The sequence below is a fragment of the Mesocricetus auratus genome, unplaced genomic scaffold (genome assembly GCF_017639785.1).
Source record: "Mesocricetus auratus isolate SY011 unplaced genomic scaffold, BCM_Maur_2.0 Super-Scaffold_100003, whole genome shotgun sequence".
Lineage (NCBI taxonomy): Eukaryota > Metazoa > Chordata > Mammalia > Rodentia > Cricetidae > Mesocricetus > Mesocricetus auratus.
This window is the reverse complement of record NW_024429188.1, coordinates 52,184,964-52,204,072: the sequence shown is the minus strand read 5'-3', so window position 1 is coordinate 52,204,072 and position 19,109 is coordinate 52,184,964. Positions and strand designations below refer to the sequence as shown.

The window sequence follows — 19,109 nt, the reverse complement described above, 5'->3', positions numbered from 1 at the left end:
CTGATGAGTCTAAAACAGAAGGAGCATTTGAGACCAGTAGTGTGAGTCTAGGCTGAGCAACATAACAAGACCCTGATTTAGAAACAAAAGTGAAAGCAGCACACGGGCTGGAGAGAGAAGCAGCGTTAGAGCCCATTATTGCTCTTGCAGAGGACCCAATTTCAGTTCCAGGAACCCAGGTCAGGCAGCTCAAGGCCTCCTACATGTAACTCCAGCTCCGGGTGGATCTGATGCCTCTGGCCTCAGTGGGCACTGGCACTCACATGCACGTCCCCACACACAAACACATGCATATAAATAAATCCTTTAGTTCCAGGACTGCCAGGGTTACACCAATAAACCCTATCTCTTGGGGGGCACTACAGGGGGGAAAGCCCCCACACAACTTATAGAGGATTAAGTGGATTTGTTTTTTCAGTGACTGCCAGAAATATTTTCGAGCCTAGCTGTGGTGATATGAGCATCTAATCCCAGCACTCAGGAGGCAAAGGCAGGCAGATCTCTGTGAGTTCAAGGTCAGCCTGATCTATAGAGGGACCAGAATAGTCAGTGAGACCCTGTATTGAAAAAGAGGTTTAAACTGCTTAGGGGGCCTGGAGATATGGCTTATGGGTTAGTAGTTCAGTTCCCAGCATCTACATGGCAGTTTACAACAGTCTAATTCCAGTTCCAGTGGATCAAACACACCCTCACACAGAATATATACAGGCAAAACACCAGTTCACATTAAATAAATACGTCTTTAAAAAGAAAAAAGCCAGGCGGTGGTGGCACATGCCTTTAATCCCAGCACTTGGGAGGCAGAGGTAGGTGGATCTCTGTGAGTTCGAGACCAGCCTGGTCTACAAGAGCTAGTTCCAGGACAGCCTCCAAAGCCACAGAGAAACCCTGTGTCGAAAAACCAAAAAAAATTGTTTTGTGATTCAAAGATTAAACCATTTAAAGGTATAAATTGTGAAATGGAGTCATGTAATTACTAATTTCTGGCTAGATCTCTAACATTTAGATATAAGGCTTCTCTTATGTAAACAAAGTGTGTTCTAACCTTGTATTATACCTGACTTACTTGCCAATACCTGTTTTTTTCCCCCGAGGCAGGGTTTACCTGTATAACAGCCCTGGCTGTCCTGGAACTCACTCTGTAGACCAGTTTGGCCTCAAACTCACAGAGGTCGGCCTACCTCTGCCTCCTGAGTGTTGGGATTAAAGGCATGCACTGCCACCACTACCCAACTTACCAATAGTTTTTAATATTAATTCTTTTACTAAAAATTGCCATTATGTTGTGCAGTGGTGGCACACTACTTTAATCCTAGGACTCAGGAGGCAGAGGCAGGTGAATCTCGAGTTCAAAGCCAGCCTGGTCTACAGCGTGAGTTACAAGATAGCCAGGGCTATACAGAGAAACCCTCTCTTGAAAAAACAACAAAAATTGCTGTTACTTAATTAGATTTTGTTTTGCTGCTGATATGCTGATTTGGTTTTTAAATTGCTTCATGTGTTTTGTTTGTTTGTTTTCCTCCCCACCAATCTGATTGCATTCAGGCAAGCTGATGAAGAATTCCAGATTTTGGCAAACTCTTGGCGATACTCCAGTGCATTTACCAACAAGATATTTTTTGCCATGGTGGATTTTGATGAAGGTTCTGATGTATTTCAAATGGTGAGATGTTTGGCTTCTTTTATGCAGAATAAAATATGGATAAAGCAAAATACATTTGTAGTGATGACAAGAAGTTAACTAGTTGGGCTAGAGGAATGACTACTTGGTTAAGAACACTTGTAGCTCTTGCAGAGGACTTGGGCTTGGTTTCCATCACCCACATTGTAGTTCAAAACCATCCATAATTCCAGTTCCAGGGGATCCGATACCTTCTTCTAACCTCCGCAGGCATCAGGCATGCATGTAGTGCACATATATTTATGTAAGCAAAACACTCATACACATAAAATAAATCCAAAAATGATTATTAAGACATTGAATAAAAATACTTTAATGTAAAACCTGGAGTACTTAGTGAACTAAAAGCAAAAATTGGTTAATCAAAAAAAGGTAGTAACTGACGGGCAGTGGTGGCACATGCCTTTAATCCCAGCACAAGGGAGGCAGAGGCAGGTGGCTCTCTGTGAGTTCGAGACCAGCCTGGTCTACAGAGCGGGTTCCAGGACAGGTTCCAAAACATCACAGAGAAACCCTGTCTAAAAAAGCCAAAAAAAAAAAGGTAGTAACCAGTGCCAACCTACTAAATAAAATGTGTACTAAGCAAGTAACATCCACATACTTTTAAGTTTGTTGTTGGATTCTTCCTCCTCCATCTCCCAAGTCAACACTGTGTGTGTGTGTGTGTGTGTGTGTGTGTGTGTGTGTGTGTGTGTGTGTCTGTGTCTGTGTCTGTGTCTGTATGTGTGTCTGTAAAGCAAGGGGAATTTGCTCAGTGATTAGATGATTAGTGACACCCTCTAGTGGTACTAGTTTAAACAGAAGAATTGGGGTAGTGGGGAGAGGTAGGGGGAAAGAAATATGTATAATTAAACAGCCAGGTCAAGGTGTCATCTGACCAATGTCTCAGTTCTGGTTCATCAAGATGGTCAATCCTAAGTCAATGTAGCTTGGTATCAGTCTGATTCTCCCAAGATCATCTCTGCTCCAGACTGCAGTCTTGTCTTCGGGTAATTGCCTTGTTTGGCAGAAGGATGTTCTTGTCCTTCGAGGATTTGTTTTTCAGGGAATTCCAGTGATACATATTTTTATTGTAAACATATAAAGAACAAGCCAGGGACAGTAACTTATGCCTATACTCATAGCAGTTGGGAGGTTGGCTGTCCTGGAATTCTGTAGACCAGGCTGACCTCCAGCTCACAAAGATCTCTGCCTCTGTCTCCCCAGTGCTGGGGTTAGAGGAGTATACACCATGTCTGGTGTTTTATTTCAAGACAGAGTCTCACTACATTGTCCAAGCTTGTCTTGAACTCAGTGTGTTGCTCAAACAACCTGAACTATTCCCATTTTAGTATCATGAGTTGTTATAGCTATATAAAATAATATTAGGTGTTATGAATGTATTCAAGTTGAGAAAAATTGTTATCTAGAAATTTCTATTTGGATAATAAAGTACATTTGTTACAGTCACAGGTAGCCTTGTATTTGAAAGCCTGCTCCACAACTCTCCTTAGACAAATTTCAGCTATCTAATCATGATCTTCATGTATGTGAAAAGCCTAAATTTCTCCCAGGCATGGTAGTCCATGCTTTTAATCCTAGCACGCAGGAAGCAGAGATAAGAGGATTATTGTAAGGCCAGCCTGGTTGACACAGCAAAACCCTATCTCAAAAAGAAGGTCTAAATTTTAAAATTATTTTTTTACCATATTCTGGGGCTGGAGAGATGGCTCAGCGGTTAAGAGCATTAGCTGTTCTACCAAAGGTCTTGACTTCAATTCCCAGCAAACAAATGGTAGCTCACAACCATCTAAAATGAGATCTGGTGCGCTTTTCTGGTCTGCAGGCAGAACACTATATACATAATAAAGGAATAAATCTTTAAAAAGATTATTTTCTTGGTAACTTATGTTTCCATGGGCTATTCTTTATTCAGCTAAACATGAATTCAGCTCCAACTTTCATCAACTTTCCTCCAAAAGGAAAACCCAAAAGGGCTGATACATATGAGTTGCAGGTGCGAGGATTTTCAGCTGAACAGATTGCCCGGTGGATCGCAGACAGAACTGATGTCAATGTAAGTTTACCTTTTTTACAAAAAGTTGTTTTCACTTTCTTTGAATCTGAACTGGGGATCAAAGCTGGTCTTGTCTTCATGTCACTAAGATGGAATAATTTGGTGGTTTTTTCATAAGTAGTATTTAACAGAATCATCTTGATAAAGAGTAAAATTATATAATACATTGTCTTAGCCTGTTGAGTTCAGACTAGAAACCATTTTCCTGACCGCAAGTGTATACTTGGCAAACATTTCTTAATCTAAAAGGTATTGTGTTTTGATTAACTGAAATAATATTACGTATTGTTTCTAGGATATAGTTTAGACTATTTGACTATTTTGACTGCTTTCATTTCATTATTATTAATTAGAGAATAAATTTTATATTTTAGAATGTTTTTCTCTTTCCTTCCATTAGATTAGAGTAATTAGACCTCCAAATTATGCTGGACCCTTAATGTTGGGATTGCTTCTGGCTGTTATTGGTGGACTTGTGTATCTGCGAAGAAGCAATATGGAATTCCTCTTTAATAAAACTGGATGGGCTTTTGCAGCTTTGGTAAGTAAATTGAAGAAGAAAAATGTATTGAAAAGGAACCTAATCAACTATTTTCTTTACCTTTCTCTCTCTCTTTCTTGTGTGTAGGCCACAGATTGACATTGGGCGTCTTCCTTAGTCATTTTGTCAACTTATTGTTTGAGATGGGGTTCTCCCTCTGAACCTGGAGTTCACCAATGATCTCCAGAGATGCTGCTGTCTCCATATTCCCAGTGCTGAGATTACAAGCACATCTACTCCACCCAGAATTTTTCTTGGGTCCTGTTAGCTTTTATCTATGTGAAAAATAGCTTTTGGGGTATATGTGTGTTTGTGTGTGTGCGTGTATATGTACACGTACCGGCACATGTGTATGTGTACATGTGTACAACTGCATATGCATAGACCAGAGGAGGATGCTCCATTTTCTTTGGTGAATGTGCATGTTGGTGCTTGTTTGTATAGATGTATTTGCTCACGTGTGAGGAGGCCAGAGGTGAAGCTCAGATGTTGTTTCTCAGGATCCGTCTGCCTTGGGGTTTGTTTCTGTTGTTTTCAGGTGTCTTACTGATTTGAGCTAGGTTGGCTGGAGGCCAGAAAAGGGCACTGCATCCCCTGGAGTTACGGGAAGTTGTGAACCACCTGTGCAAGAGAAGCAAATGCTCTTAACGGCTGAGTCATCGTTCCAGCCACATGCTCTCAGCTTTTTTTATTTGGATTCTGGGAATTGAACTTAGGCCATTGTTTTGGTTGCTTTTCTATTCCTATGATAAAGCACCTGAGTAAGGCAACTTTATAAAAGAGGGCATTTCATTTGGCTTAGCTTCAGAGGGCTAGAGTTCATAATGGTGGAGTGAAGGAACAGTTGATAGCCCACATCTCCATCCACAATCAGGAGGCAGAGAGGACACTGGAAATGGCACAAACCTTTTGAAACCTCAAAGCTCACCCCCCAGTGACACACCTCCCCCAAAATGGCCACATCTCCTAATCCTTCCCAAAGAGTTCTACCAACTGGGCACTAACCATTCAAACATAGCAGCTTATGGGTCTCTTTTACTCAGTGTTCTATTTCTGTGAGAGACACCATGACCACAACAATTTTTATAAAGGAAAACATTTAATTGGAGCTTTCTTACAGTTCAGAGGTTCAGTCTGTTATCAACATGGTGGAAAGCCTAGTGGCCACAGGCAGATTTGGTGCTAGAGGGGCTGAGAATTTTACATCTGAATCGGTAGGCAGAAGGAAGAGAGAGAGCCACAAGGCCTGGCTTAGGCTTCTGAAACCCCAAGGCCTACCCCCAAGTGACACACTTCCTCCAACAAGACCACACCAATTCCAACAATGCCACAGGTACTAATCCTTTCAAATAGTGCTACTCTCTATGAGCCTGTGGAGGCCATTTTCATTCAAACCACCACAGGGTCCATTCTCTTTCAAAACAACTACATTCCACTCCCAGACCCCCATAGGCTTACTATGCATTTAGTACAAATTCAAAAGTCCCCATGTTCATTTATCACCCTCTATCATGTGGACCCTGGAGATCAAACACATTGTCAGGCATTTGTGGCAAATACCTTTATACACCAAGCCATTTATCTCTCTGGTACTAAGATTTTGTATATTTTATCTCCTGTTCATCTCCGTCATTATCTTACTAGGATTTCCAAAGTTTCAAGCAATTGACTCTGTTTATAGTTCTTCTTTATATTTTATTTTTAGCTTGTGTATATGTGCTGGGGTCTTATGTGCATAAGTGCAAGTATGCGTAAAGGTCAGGCAGGGGCATTTGATTCCCTAGAAGCTGGAGTGACAGGAAGTTATGAGCCACCCATCATGGTCTTGAGAACCAAAATCAGGTCCTCTGGAAGAGCAGTATGTGCCCTTAATCACTGAACCATCTCTCCAGCCCCAGTTAGAGTTCTTTTGAAAATATTTTTGAATATATTTTCAATATTGAATTTTGAAACTTCTCTGTCTATAATTTAAAATCCCTTCAGAAATAATGTTGAATTGTGATCTTTGTGATAAAATACAAACCTTAATAAAGAAATCTTTTTTTTTAAATGTCTTGTGTTTCCTGAATGGATAAGTATTTCCATGTACCTACTTATCTAATCAAGATGGGCTAACTGGACCCTGAGTTTTCCATTCTTTTTGTTCCTAGTGTTTTGTACTTGCTATGACATCTGGTCAAATGTGGAACCATATAAGAGGACCACCATATGCTCATAAGAATCCCCATACAGGACATGTGGTAAGAGAAGTTGGGAATTTCTTTGCATTGTATACCAAAGTTAATGTGATTATGATTACCCCGTGAGGCCAGTGCCAGCACATACACAACTAGATACAGTTTTGACTCTTTAATCTCTGTTAAGGAGCTTCAGTTACAATTAGAGCATATGGTGCTCCAAAGTGGGATGTTCTTTATTCCATTTGTTGATTTCTTTTGATTGGGATGGCTAAGAAAGGAAGTCAGTCTCAAACTAAATATAAGAATGAGTATTTGAGCATCTGTTATTTCTAGGCACGGTGCTAGGTACTATCAGATGACGGTGATTGACTGGAAAAATGTAATCTCTATATTGTTTTACCTCATAGTTTTGTACTCTTAAATATTGTTTTGCTCATACATTTTTGTTATTAAACACATAGCATAAATACAAAGAAAGAAGAAAATAATGGAGAAATAACTTTTAGTAGCTAAACAAAGTATGTACATACTTACATACCCCAAATGATTTGATAATTTCATAAGGCTTAACCATATTTTAGGATAAGGACACTACAATTCAATGTGTAATTTGAAGATTCCATTTTCTCTTCTCCTCCCAGAACTATATCCATGGAAGCAGTCAAGCCCAGTTTGTAGCTGAAACGCACATTGTTCTACTGTTCAGTATCCTTTATGATAAGTCTTTATTGCTGCATTTTAACTTGCCTATTTTACAATCTTGTGTTCTCTATACAGCATTTGGTTGGATCTGCTGTCCTAATGCAGGCATAATACCCTTTGCAAATTCTATTGCTTGTTGTCTTCCTACTTTATCCAATAAGGTATAGATTAATGAGAGGTAAACCTTAAGTTTGACAAAGCCAGGTTGATTAGCTCACTGATATATGGATTTAGAAGAAAGGTAAGATTTAGGTGATATTTAAAATGAAATATTAAGCCGGGCTTGCTGTCACACACCTTTAATACCAGCACTCATGAGGCAGAGACAAGCTTATCTCTGTGAGTTTGAGGCCAATCTGGTCTACAAGTTCAAGGGCAACAAGAGCTATTACACAGAGAAACCCCGTCTTGAAGAAAATAAATGAACAAACAAATAAATAAAATGAAACATTTTAATAGCCTAAAAGCATAATTGGGACCTATATACACCTTGGTTACATATTATGTACCTAGCATGCACAAGACCTTGAGTTCAATTCCTGGCATCCTTCAGAGGAAACCTAGATATAGAGAAACACAGTAAAAAAAAACACGGGAAAATGCTGTAGAAGAGACTTGGCTGAGTAACTTAAACAAAAAACAAAACAACAAGAACAACAGCAACAACAAAGAGCAAAAGCAGCAATGGGCAAAGGTCATTGGTGGCACATGCCTTTAATCCCAACACTCAGGAGGCCAAGGCAGTCAGATAACTGTGAGTTCTAGGCAGCCTGGTCTACAGAATGAGTTCCAGAGCAGGCCCCAGAACTACAGAGAAGCCCTGTTTCAAAAAAAAACAACTTAAAAAATGGAAAATGGAAGTCATTCCTAACAAGAGGCTATTTAAGAGAGAGCACAAGATGGTAAGGAAGAGATGAATGTCGTCAATTATAGAGCCTCATTAGAATACCTGTTTCTCTATTACATTTAATTATACCCATATACAATAGCATGCAATGTGCATCATGTACATAATTAGGATATTTGACAATTCTTGGTGGTCACAAAAATAAAAGTGATGTTCTCTTTTCTGCTAGGACATAGTTTTAAACATTGGTACTGCTTATTTTATTGTTCAACCATGTGATGTGCTTCATGTTTGCAGCAGGGTCTCCATTTTGACTTATATAGCTGCTGTTATTAAAATGAGTAAATATAAGATCATGCCGCATGGGGAGTTTCCTCTTTTTCTTTTTTTCTTTTTTGTTTTGTTTTGTCTCTTCGAGACAGGGTTTCTCTGTATTGCTTTGGAGATTGGCCTAGAACTCGCTCTGTAGACCAGACTGACCTCGAGCTCACAGAGATCCTCCTGCCTCTGTCTCCTGAGTACTGGGATTAAAGGTGTGACCACCAATGCCCGGATCCTTTTTCATTAGAATAAGATAAAATTGGGTAGCTGAGTCATAACTTGTACTCTTAAATATTAATTGTTGAAAATCTGGAGAAGTTTTTGAGATCATTTTATATTATAAGTGAAATGCTATTGTCTTAAATGGTATTTATTTCAAGTATGTCCTTTTCAGGGGTGTTAAAGTGTTAACGGTGACTACTTAGTATTTTGTAGTGTGTATGAAGTTGGAAAATTTCTGTGATCAGACATTTTATTTCAAATTATGATACCCAAAAAGCTCATTTTGTATATAGGTAGGGTTTTTGTTTGTGTTTTTTGTTGTTGTTGCTGTCCTTGCTTTGTTTTGCTTTTTTGAGACCAAGTTTCTCTGTGTATTTCTGGCTGTCCTGGAACTCACTTTGTAGACCAGGCTGATGTTGAACTCACAGAGATCCTCCTGCTTCTGCTTCCTGAGTGCTGGGATTAAAGATAATCATCAACATTGCTAAGCATAGGCAGGATTTTTAAAATTATGTTTTATTTTACAAAATGCAGTATTTTCCAACTCTGATTCTTTTGGGGTTATCAGTTTGGGGTTTTGGTGTTCGTAACACTGGGTAGCCTGTGCTATATAAACCAGACTGTCTTTGAACTCACAGAGATATGCCTACCTCTGCCTGCCAAGTCCTGGGATTAAATGTACCACCACACCAGGTGCATAGGACCAGTTTTGTTTTTAGTTTAGTTTTGTTTTGTTTTTTGAAACAAGAGTCTCATATAGCCCAGGCTGGCCTTGCTACCATGCCTGGCTCAACCTTGCTTTTTAATTAAGTCTTTATAGTAAACAATATTGTAAGAGTATTTGTTTTGGTTACTGTTTTAAAATTAAGACTTGAAGGTTTATATATTCATCTTAATTTTCTTCATGAGAAACTGGGAATAGGAAAGTGGTGTGTCTGTTGTGGCTAAATGAATTTTTCCTTAAACAGCTTTTCTAAGATGGTGGGGTTACCTTAGGCATGGTACTTTTATGCGAAGCTGCTACCTCTGACATGGATATTGGGAAGCGAAGGAGTAAGTCACATTCTGCCTGTAATGCAGAAAAATGAACCCTTTCTAATTGATTTTCCCTTTATAGGAAATATGAAAAAGAAACTATGAAACCTCTAAGAGGAGTTTTCATATTATTCTACCAAAAACAACTAATAATTTTAATATAATCTATTTCTTTCCACTTTTTTGTTGGTTGATTTTTTGTTTGTTTTCACATAAGCTCTGCTATGTGACCAAGCTGACCTTGAATTTGCAATCCTCCTGCCTCTGCCTCCCCCATGTTCATCATCTCTTTCCACTCATAAGTACATCTTATAGACAGACATTGGTGGCGCACTCCTTTAATCCCAGCACTTGAGAGCCAGAGGCAGATGGATCTCTGTGAGTTTGAGGTCAGCCTGGTCTACAGAGTGAGTTCCAGGAAACCCTATCTTGAAAAAAAAACTACAAGAACATCTTGGTTTTTTGAGACAGGGTTTCATATAGTCTAGATGTGTTTTAGACTTACTGAATTTGAATTTCTGATCCTCCTTTCCCTACCTTCCAGGGATTAGGATTACAGATTTTGCCATTGTGTCTGATTATTTTCTTTGCTGGGGACTGAACCTGGGGATTGGTATATGCTAGACAAATACTTTACCAACTGAGCCACTTCTCCAGCCCCATCTATAAAAAACATTTTAGAAACTGTGGGAACCAGACTTGATGGTACTGACCCTTAATTCCATACATTAAGGAGGGTGAAGTAGGAGGATCACTAGTTCAAGGCTTAACTGGTTTATAAAATGAGATGGAAGCCAGACTGCAACTTACTAAGACTCTGTCTCAAAATAAGCAAGTAAAGGAGGACTGGGCATGTAACCCTGGTAGAGTACTTGCCTAGCATGTACTGGGCTTTAGATTCAATCCCCTATAATACCCCAAAACAAAACAACAGAAAACAACTATGGGAAGGCCTGAGGATAGATCTCTAAGGTGCTGTGATTGTCTTACATAGGTAAGGTCACTAACAGTGAAAAAGGTGTGTGTGTGTGAGGGGGGGGGAAGAGTTTGAATCATATACTCACTTTAAAAATTAAACACTTGGGAGGCAGAAGTAAGATTGATGCAAGTTTGAGGCCATAGCAAGTTCCAGGCCAGACAGCGCTATATGTTGAAAACCTTTCCTTGAAACAAAAAATCAAGTGGGGTGTGGCAGCACACATCTATAATTCCAAAACTTTGGACATGGGGGCTAAGAAAATCAGTAACAAGGAACCCTGGCAGCATCTACTCTGTATGCTTTAGAACATTCACATATTGTGGAGTGTGGTGCCATAGTGTATGATCCCAGTATGCCAGACTGAGACAAGAGGATTTCTGCCAATTCAGCCTTCTATACTATATAGTAAAACCCTGTCTCAAAAATAAAAAATCTGTACGAGGTGACACACTTGCAATTCAAGTGCTTGGGACGTGGAGCAGAAGGAATAAGGAGTTCAAGACCATTCTTTGCTATATAGTGTGTTTGAGTCCACCTTGGATTGCATAAAACCCTATATCAAACAAATATTCACACATTGGTAGATACCTACAATATAATTTCTTGTTATAATTAAAGCCTAATAACTTCTTTAAGTTATTTGGGACCTGGCATAATTTCTGGAATTTTGTTAAAATATAAAAAATTATTTACACCTAATATTTGTTCTCCATAAAAATATGAATAGATTTCCAATTTGACAGATACTTTTACCAAGCATAGTGGTGCATATCTGTAATCTGAGCACTCAGGAAGCAGGTGCATCTCTGAGTTTGAGGCCAGGTTGGTCTTCAAAGCAACTTCCGCACCATTTGCTGCTACATAGTGAGACCCTGTCTCAAAAAAATAATAAAAATAAGCCTTTCGTGTTATAAGAAGTCTGCATATCTATTAACCATTTAATATATAATACATGTATGATTACTTAATTTTTTTTTGGTTTTTTGAGACACGGTTTCTCTGTGGCTTTGGAGGCAGTCCTGGAACTAGCTCTTGTAGACCAGGATGGTCTCGAACTCACAGAGATCCGCGTGCCTCTGCCTCCCAAGTGCTGGGATTAAAGGAGTGCACCACCACTGCTCGGCCCCAATTACTTAATTTTCTAGATTTATTTTTTTAAGTATTTTCATTTATAACTTATTTCTTTGGGGTGTGTATGCACATATGAATGTGTGTGAACATGCCACAACATGCATGTTGAGGTCAAAGTAGAAGTTTGTTCTCTCCTCGTACTATTTGGATCCTGGGGATCAAATCCAGATAGTCAGCACGCTCAGCAGCAAGCACCTTTTCTTACTGAACCATCTTGCTGGCCCAGTCGTGATTTGTTGTTTTTGCTGTTGTTGTTTTAATTTTGAATGTTTTTATTTTTTGCTTTTAATATATCCCAACTGTAGATTCTCCTCCCTCCATTCCTATTACCTCCCCCCACCTCCCCTCTCCCCCAAATCCACTCCTCTGTTTTCCTTGAGAAAAGAGCAGACCTCCCAAGAATATCCACCAAACACAGCATAGCAAGCTATAATAAGGCCAGTCACAAACCCTCATGTGGCTAGATGAGGCAACCCAATAGGAGGAAAAGGGTCCCAGCAACAGGTAAAAGACTTAAGAGATATCCCCACTTCCACCATTAGGAGTCTCACAAAACACCAATCTTAACAAACATATATGCAGAGGCCCTAGTTACAAACCATGCAGCCTCCATGATTGCCATGTCAGTCTCCGAGCCCCTATGATTCCTGTTATGTTGAAGTCTGTAAGGCTATGTTCTCCTGGTGTCCTTGACCCCTCTGGCTCCTGCATTTCTTCCTACCCCCTCTCCCTCAGGGTTCCCCAAGCTCGAAGAAGAGGGACCCAATGGAGATCTCTAATTTGGGTGCTCTCTCTCCCTAATGTTTCGCTGTGGGTCTCTATATCTGTTCTCATCAGCTGCCAGCAGTTGCCTCTTTGATGATGATTGTCATATGAGTATAAAACAGTATTGTTAGGAATCATTTTATTGATTTTTTTCTAAAGTAGGTCTCTGGGCTATCCAGCCTCTGGTTCCTCCTGGTCATCCAGGTAGTAGGCATGGGTTCCCTCTCAGGATGTGGACCTCGAATTAGACAAGTCATTGGTTGGCCACTCCCACAAGTTCTGTGCCTCAATTACCCCAGTATATCTTTCAGGTGATATAGATTATAGGTAGAAGGTTTTGTGGCTGGGTTGTTGTCCTGGTTCCACCTCTGGTAAGCCCTGCCTGGTTACAGAGGATGACCAGATCAGGCTCTGACTCCTCCATTACTACAAGTCCTCCCTAAGGTCACCCTTGTAGAAACCTGGAAGTTTCTTTCACATCACACATACACCCAAATGCCTTCCAGTTCCAGTCACCTTTCCCAATACTTTCCCTCTATCACCCCCACCCCCACCATGCCTGATCCCCCCCTGTTCCCATTACCACCAGCCCCCAGTCCACCTGATAAATCTGTTTCCCCTTCCCAAGGACATCTGTGCATCCCCTTTAGAGCTTCCTTGTTACTCAGCATTTCTAGATCTGTGGATTGTAGCATAGTTATCACTTACTTAGCAGCGAGTATCCACTTTTCTTTTTGGTTTTTCAAGACAGTGTTTCTCCGTAGCTTTGGAGCCTGTCCTGGAACTTGCTTTGTAGACCAGGCTGGCCTCAAACTCACAGAGGTCCACCTGCCTCTGCCTCCAGAGTGCTAGGATTAAAGGCGTGCACCACCATCACCTGGCTGATTTTTTTTCATTTCCTTGAAAATGTCATGATTTTTTAACAGCTGGGTAATACTCCATTGTGTAGATATCCTACATCTTCATCTATTCTTCAGTTGCGGGACATGTAGGTTGTTTCCAGTTTCTGGCTACTATAAATAAAGCCACTATAAGCATAATTGAGCAGTTGTCCTTGTGGTAGGATGGAGTGTCCGTTGGGTATATGCCCAACAGTGGCATAGCTGGGTCTTGAGGTAGATCAATTCCCAGTTTTCTGAGGAACCACCATATTGCTTTACATAGTGCACTCCCACCATCAATGGAGGAATGTTCCTCTTGCTCTGCATACTCGATAGCCTGAGCTGTCACTTGTGTTTGATCTTAGCCCTTCTGACAGGTATAAGATGGAATCTCAAAGTAGTTTTGATTTGCATTTCTCTGATGGCTAAGGATGTTGAATAGTACTTTGTTTCTCAGCCATTTTCATTTCTCTATTGATAGTTCTCTTTTTAGATCTGTACTCCATTTTAAAATTGGATTATTTGGTTTGTTGATGTCTCATTTCTTGAGTTCTTTATATATTTTGGATATTGGTCCTCTATCAGATGTGGAGTTGGTGAAAATCTTCTCCCATTCTGTAGGCTGCCATTCTGTCCTATTGATGGTATCCTTTACCTTACAGAAGCTTTTCAGTTTCATGAGGTCCCATTTATTAATTGTTGATTTTATTGTTTGAACTATTGGCGTTCTGTTCAGAATGTCTTCTCCTGTGCCAATGTGTTGAAGACTGTTCCCCATTTTCTCTTTGTAGACCAGGCTGGCTGCCTTGAGTTCACAGAGATTTCCACCTGCCTTTGTCTCCTAAGTGCTAGGATTAAAGGCGTGTACCACCACCACCTGGAATTTCTTTGAGTTTCTATTTAATGTGATGTTGATTCTATGTAGGTGAAGGTCTTTCATCCCACCTGCCAGTTCCCAAATAACTTCTTTAAGGCTTTAATTATAATTGCTTGGCAATTGGCTGAGGCATATCACTGGCTAGCTTTCACAATTAAATTAGCCCATTTCTATTATAGTATTTTACCATGATGCTTGTGGTTTGTTACCTCACATCTCACTTTCCCAGTGACTACATGGCATTTCTCTTACCCCACCTTCTTTCTTTCTCTATCTATTTCCTACCTAGCTATATTCCACTGGTCCATTGCCCAAATCAGCTTTATTTATCAACCAATAAAAGCAACACATATTCACAGCATACAGAAGGACATCCCATATCAGCTATAGGCTTGCTGTAAATTGCATTTATTACATTTAGGTATGTTCTCTCCAAAACTTTTATCATGAAGGGGTGTTGGATTTTGTAAAAGGCTTTTTCAGCACCTAATGTGATGATCATGTGGGTCTTTTTTCTTTCAATTTGTTTATATGGTGGATTATATTAACAGATTTTTGTATATTGAACCATTCCTGCATCTCTGGGATGTAGCCTACTTGATCGTGGTGTATGATTGTTTTGATGTGTCTTGAATTTGGTTTGCCAGTATTTTATTGAGTATTTTTGCATCAATATTCATGAGGGATACTGGTCAGTGATTTGCTTTCTTTGTTGAGACTGTGGTTTGGGTATCAGGGTGACTATGGCCTCATAAAATGAATTGTGAAATGACCCTTCTGTTCCTATTTGTGGAATACTTTGAGGAGTATTGGTATTAGCTGTTCTTTGAAAGTCTGGAAGTATTCTGCTCTAAAATCCTCTGACGCTGAGCTTTTTTTGGTTGGGAGACTTGTAAGAACTGCTTCTATTTTCCTAGGGGTAATAGATCTGTTTAAATTGTTTATGTGGCCTTGATTTAATTTTGTAAGTGGTACCAATTGAGAAAATTATCCATTTCTTTTATATTTTCCAATTTGTTGGAGTACAGGTTTTGGTTTGTTTGTTTGTTTTGGCTTTTCACGACCAGGTTTCACTGTGTTGCCCTTCCTGTCCTGGAACTCACTCTGTAGACCAATCTGTCCTGGAACTCACAGAGATCCATCTGCCTCTGCTTCCTGAGTATTGGGATTAAAGGCATACCCCATCCCAGCCTTTCCTCTTTTTCGGGGGTTTGGGGAGCGGAGTACAGGGTTTTTATTTAAGTATATCCTTATGAGTCTCTGGATTTCCTCTGTGACTGTTGTCATGTCACTCTTTTCATTTCTGATTTTTTTTTAATTTGGATATTCTCTCTCTGCCTTTTCATTAGTTTAGATAGGAGTTTGTCTATCTTGTTGATTTACTCAGAGAATCAATTCTTTGTTTCGTTGATTCTTTGTATTTTCTCTTTGTTTCTACTTTATGGATTTCATCCCTCGGTTTAATTATTTCTTGCACTCTACTTCTCAGGTATGCTTGCTTCTTTTTGTTCTGGAACTTTCATGTGTGTTGTTAATTTGCTAATATGAGATGGCTCCAATTTCCTTATATAGGCACTTGGTGCTATGAACTTTCCCCTTAGCACCAATTTCATGATGTCCCATAAGTTTGGGTATGTTGTATATTCATTTTCATTTAATTCTAGGTGCACCACCACCACCCAGCATCTTTTTTTCTTTTTCTTTTTTTAAAGATAGCCTCACAATATAGCTGTGACTAACTTGGAACTTGCTGTGTAGAAAGCTACTTGCATCTGAACTCCTCATGTAGATCAGGGTGGCCTTGAACTTCTGTATCTACACTTTCCCTCCCGAGTGTTGCATTACACATGTGCTCCACATGGACTTTTTTCTTTAAGATATATTTTTATAATATTTAATTAAATGCCTGTTGTATGGGTATGTGTATGTGAGTATAGGTGTCCTTGGAGGCCAGAAGTGTTGGATCCCTCCTGGAATTGGGGGGTTATAGGTGATTGTGAGCTTCCTTATAGGAGTCTTTAGAAGTGAACTTGTGTCCTCTCCAAGAACAGTTCATAGTCTTAACTATTGAGCCATCTCTCCAATTCTGTACTTGACCTTTTTTGTCTTTTGGAGATGGATATGGGCCAAGCTGATCTCACACTTACTATGGAGTCTAAGATGGCTTTGAATACCTGATGTTCCTACTTCCTCTTCCCAAGTGCTGGGATTATAGACATAAGATTTTATTTATATATATATATATCGCCCGGCATAAGATAATATTTTAACATTAAATTGTTGAGGTTGTAATCCGGGCGTTGGTGGCGCACGCCTTTAATCCCAGCACTCGGGAGGCAGAGGCAGGCGGATCACTGTGAGTTCGAGACCAGCCTGGACTACCAAGCGAGTTCCAGGACAGCCTCCAAAGCCACAGAGAAACCCTGTCTCGAAAAACCAAAAAAAAAAATTATTGAGGTTGTGATGCTTTTATTTAATTAATTAATCTTTTTTAATCTCTCAAGACAAGGTCTTGCTATGCAGTCCTGGTTAGCCTGGAACTTGCTTTATAGACTGACCTAGCCTTATATTTGCTGCAACTCTGCTGCCTCTGCTTCTGCTTGTGAATGGAGTGTGGTATATTTAAAGAAATATATAGTTGCCGGACAGTGGTGGCGCATGCCTTTAATCCCAGCACTTGGGAGGCAGAGGCAGGTGGATCTCTGTGAGTTCGAGGCCAGCCTGGTCTACAAGAGCTAGTTCAAGACAGCCTCCAAAGCCACAGAGAAAACGTGTCTCAAAAAAGAAAACATGAAATGTATTGTTTCATCCAGTTAAATTGCACAACTATATAAATAGACTCTATTGCAATGTAGTGGGGTAAGCTTATGAGTGATGCAAACTCTCCAAGATTAAAAACTGGAGCCAGGTGTGGTGGCGCACATCTTTAGTCCCAGCACTCTGGAGTTTGAGGCCAGTCTGGTCTCCAGAGTCAGTTCCAGAATAACCAGGGCTACATAGTGAGACCCTGTCTGGGGCAGGGTGGGGTGGGGCCAGAGAGGGGTGAGAGTGACTCTCAGAGAAGCCCATACCCATGCTCTTCCAGGGCACCCCTCTTCCTCATAACTCTTGTCTTGGGAATCCATATTAAAATGATAAACCCTGTTTCTAACAATGAGGCTTAAGGCTATTAAAGAGCTGTTTCTTAGGAAATGTTCCTCTTTAGAAGTATACAGCCTACACTGTCCTGGTGATTTGTTAGGTACAACCTGATAATTTTACTCTTTTTTTTCTCACAGTGATGTGTGTGGCTGGAATTGGACTTGTTGTGTTATTCTTCAGTTGGATGCTCTCTATCTTTCGATCAAAATACCATGGCTATCCATACAGGTATATTCTTATTTTACCTATACTTTTTTTTTTTGGTTTTTCGAGACAGGGCTTCCCAGTAGTTATAGAGCCAGTCCTGAAACTTGCTCCATAGACCAGGCTGGCCTCAAACTCAGAGATCCACCTGCCTCTGTCTCCCAAGTGCTGGGATTAAAGGTATATGCCACCACTGCCCAGCTTACCTATACTTAAAATGATTAGTTAGTATTGCTTTATAATATTTTATTTTTCTTTCTTTCTTTTTTTGGTTTGGTTTTGGTTTTTGAGACAGGGTTTCTCTGTGTAACAGCCCTGGCTGTCCTGGAACTTACTCTGTAGACCACGCTGGCCTCGAACTCACAGAGATCTGCCTGCTTCTGACCCCCCAAATACTGGGATCAAAGGCTTGCATCACCACTGCCCAACATAATTTTTAATTTTTGAAGATTTATTTCTGTCTGTATGAGTGTTTTACCTGCATGTATATATGTTGTGTAGCACATGCATGCCTGGTGCCCACAGAGGTCAGAAGAAGGGTTTTAGGGCCCCTGGAACTGGAGTTACCAGCAGTTTTGAGTTGCCATGTGGATGCTGGGAATTGAACCTGAGTGTACCATAAATACTGAGCCGGGTATGGTATTACAGACCTGTAATCCCAGCACTCAGAAATAGAGGCAGGATCAGATCTGGATTATCCTTGACTACATAAGGAATTTGACACTGTCTCAAAAAAACAAAAAAAGACTCCTGGGTCTTTCAGTGTTTCTCTTTTTGTTATTGATACTCATATCATGGTACATGTATTAAAATTAACATACTATGTATTTATAAGAAGTAAAACTTGCCGGGCGGTGGTGGCGCACGCCTTTAATCCCAGCACTCGGGAGGCAGAGGCAAGCGGATCTCTGTGAGTTCGAGGCTGGGCTGGACCGACAGCCTCAAAAACAATACAGAGAAACCCTGTCTCGTAAAAACCAAAAAAAAAAAAAAAAAGAAGTAAAACTTATTTTTCTATCAGAGACTAATGTATTTTGTTATATATTTCATTTCAGCTTTCTGATGAGTTAAAGAAGATTCCAGAGACACATAGACTCTGTGTTAATAATGGAAACTGAAAAATAATAAATATGTGGTGTTTAAAGAAGAAAGCAACTCATGTATTTTATATTACCTCCTTTTTTTGTCAAGTGATTTAAATAGTTAATCATTTAACCAAAGATGTGTAGTGCCTTAACAAGCAATTGTAAGATCGTGAAGTATTTGGAATTATTCTCCTCTTAATTCTCCGTCCCTTCCCAGCTGGGTGATGGTGACACATGCCTTTAATCCCAGCCCCGGGAGGCAGAGGCAGGCGGGATCTCTGAATTCGAGACCATCCTGGTCTACAAGAGCTAGTTCCAGGACAGCCTCCAAAGCCACAGAGATACCCTGTCTCGGAAAAAACAAAACAAAACAAAAAAACCTTCCCTTCCCTATGAACTTACGAAACATTTGATTTTTGTAGAATTAAATACTTTATAAGAATTTAAAGCTACTACTTCAT

The 19,109-nt window shown here is 40.0% G+C and overlaps 1 protein-coding gene across 1 annotated transcript in view; it reads left to right on the top strand.

Moving 5' to 3' along the window:
- Positions 1-18,710, top strand: part of Magt1 (magnesium transporter 1) — a 40,590-nt gene extending 21,880 nt beyond the window's left edge. Inside the window, exons 3-10 of the mRNA XM_040744315.1 lie at positions 1,546-1,663; positions 3,597-3,737; positions 4,138-4,278; positions 6,429-6,518; positions 7,100-7,163; positions 9,529-9,603; positions 17,497-17,587; positions 18,619-18,710. Coding sequence (XP_040600249.1) covers positions 1,546-1,663; positions 3,597-3,737; positions 4,138-4,278; positions 6,429-6,518; positions 7,100-7,163; positions 9,529-9,603; positions 17,497-17,587; positions 18,619-18,634 — 736 coding nt within the window. The 3' untranslated portion in view covers positions 18,635-18,710. The remainder of the gene's footprint in view (positions 1-1,545; positions 1,664-3,596; positions 3,738-4,137; positions 4,279-6,428; positions 6,519-7,099; positions 7,164-9,528; positions 9,604-17,496; positions 17,588-18,618) is intronic.
- Positions 18,711-19,109: the final 399 nt, after the last annotated feature.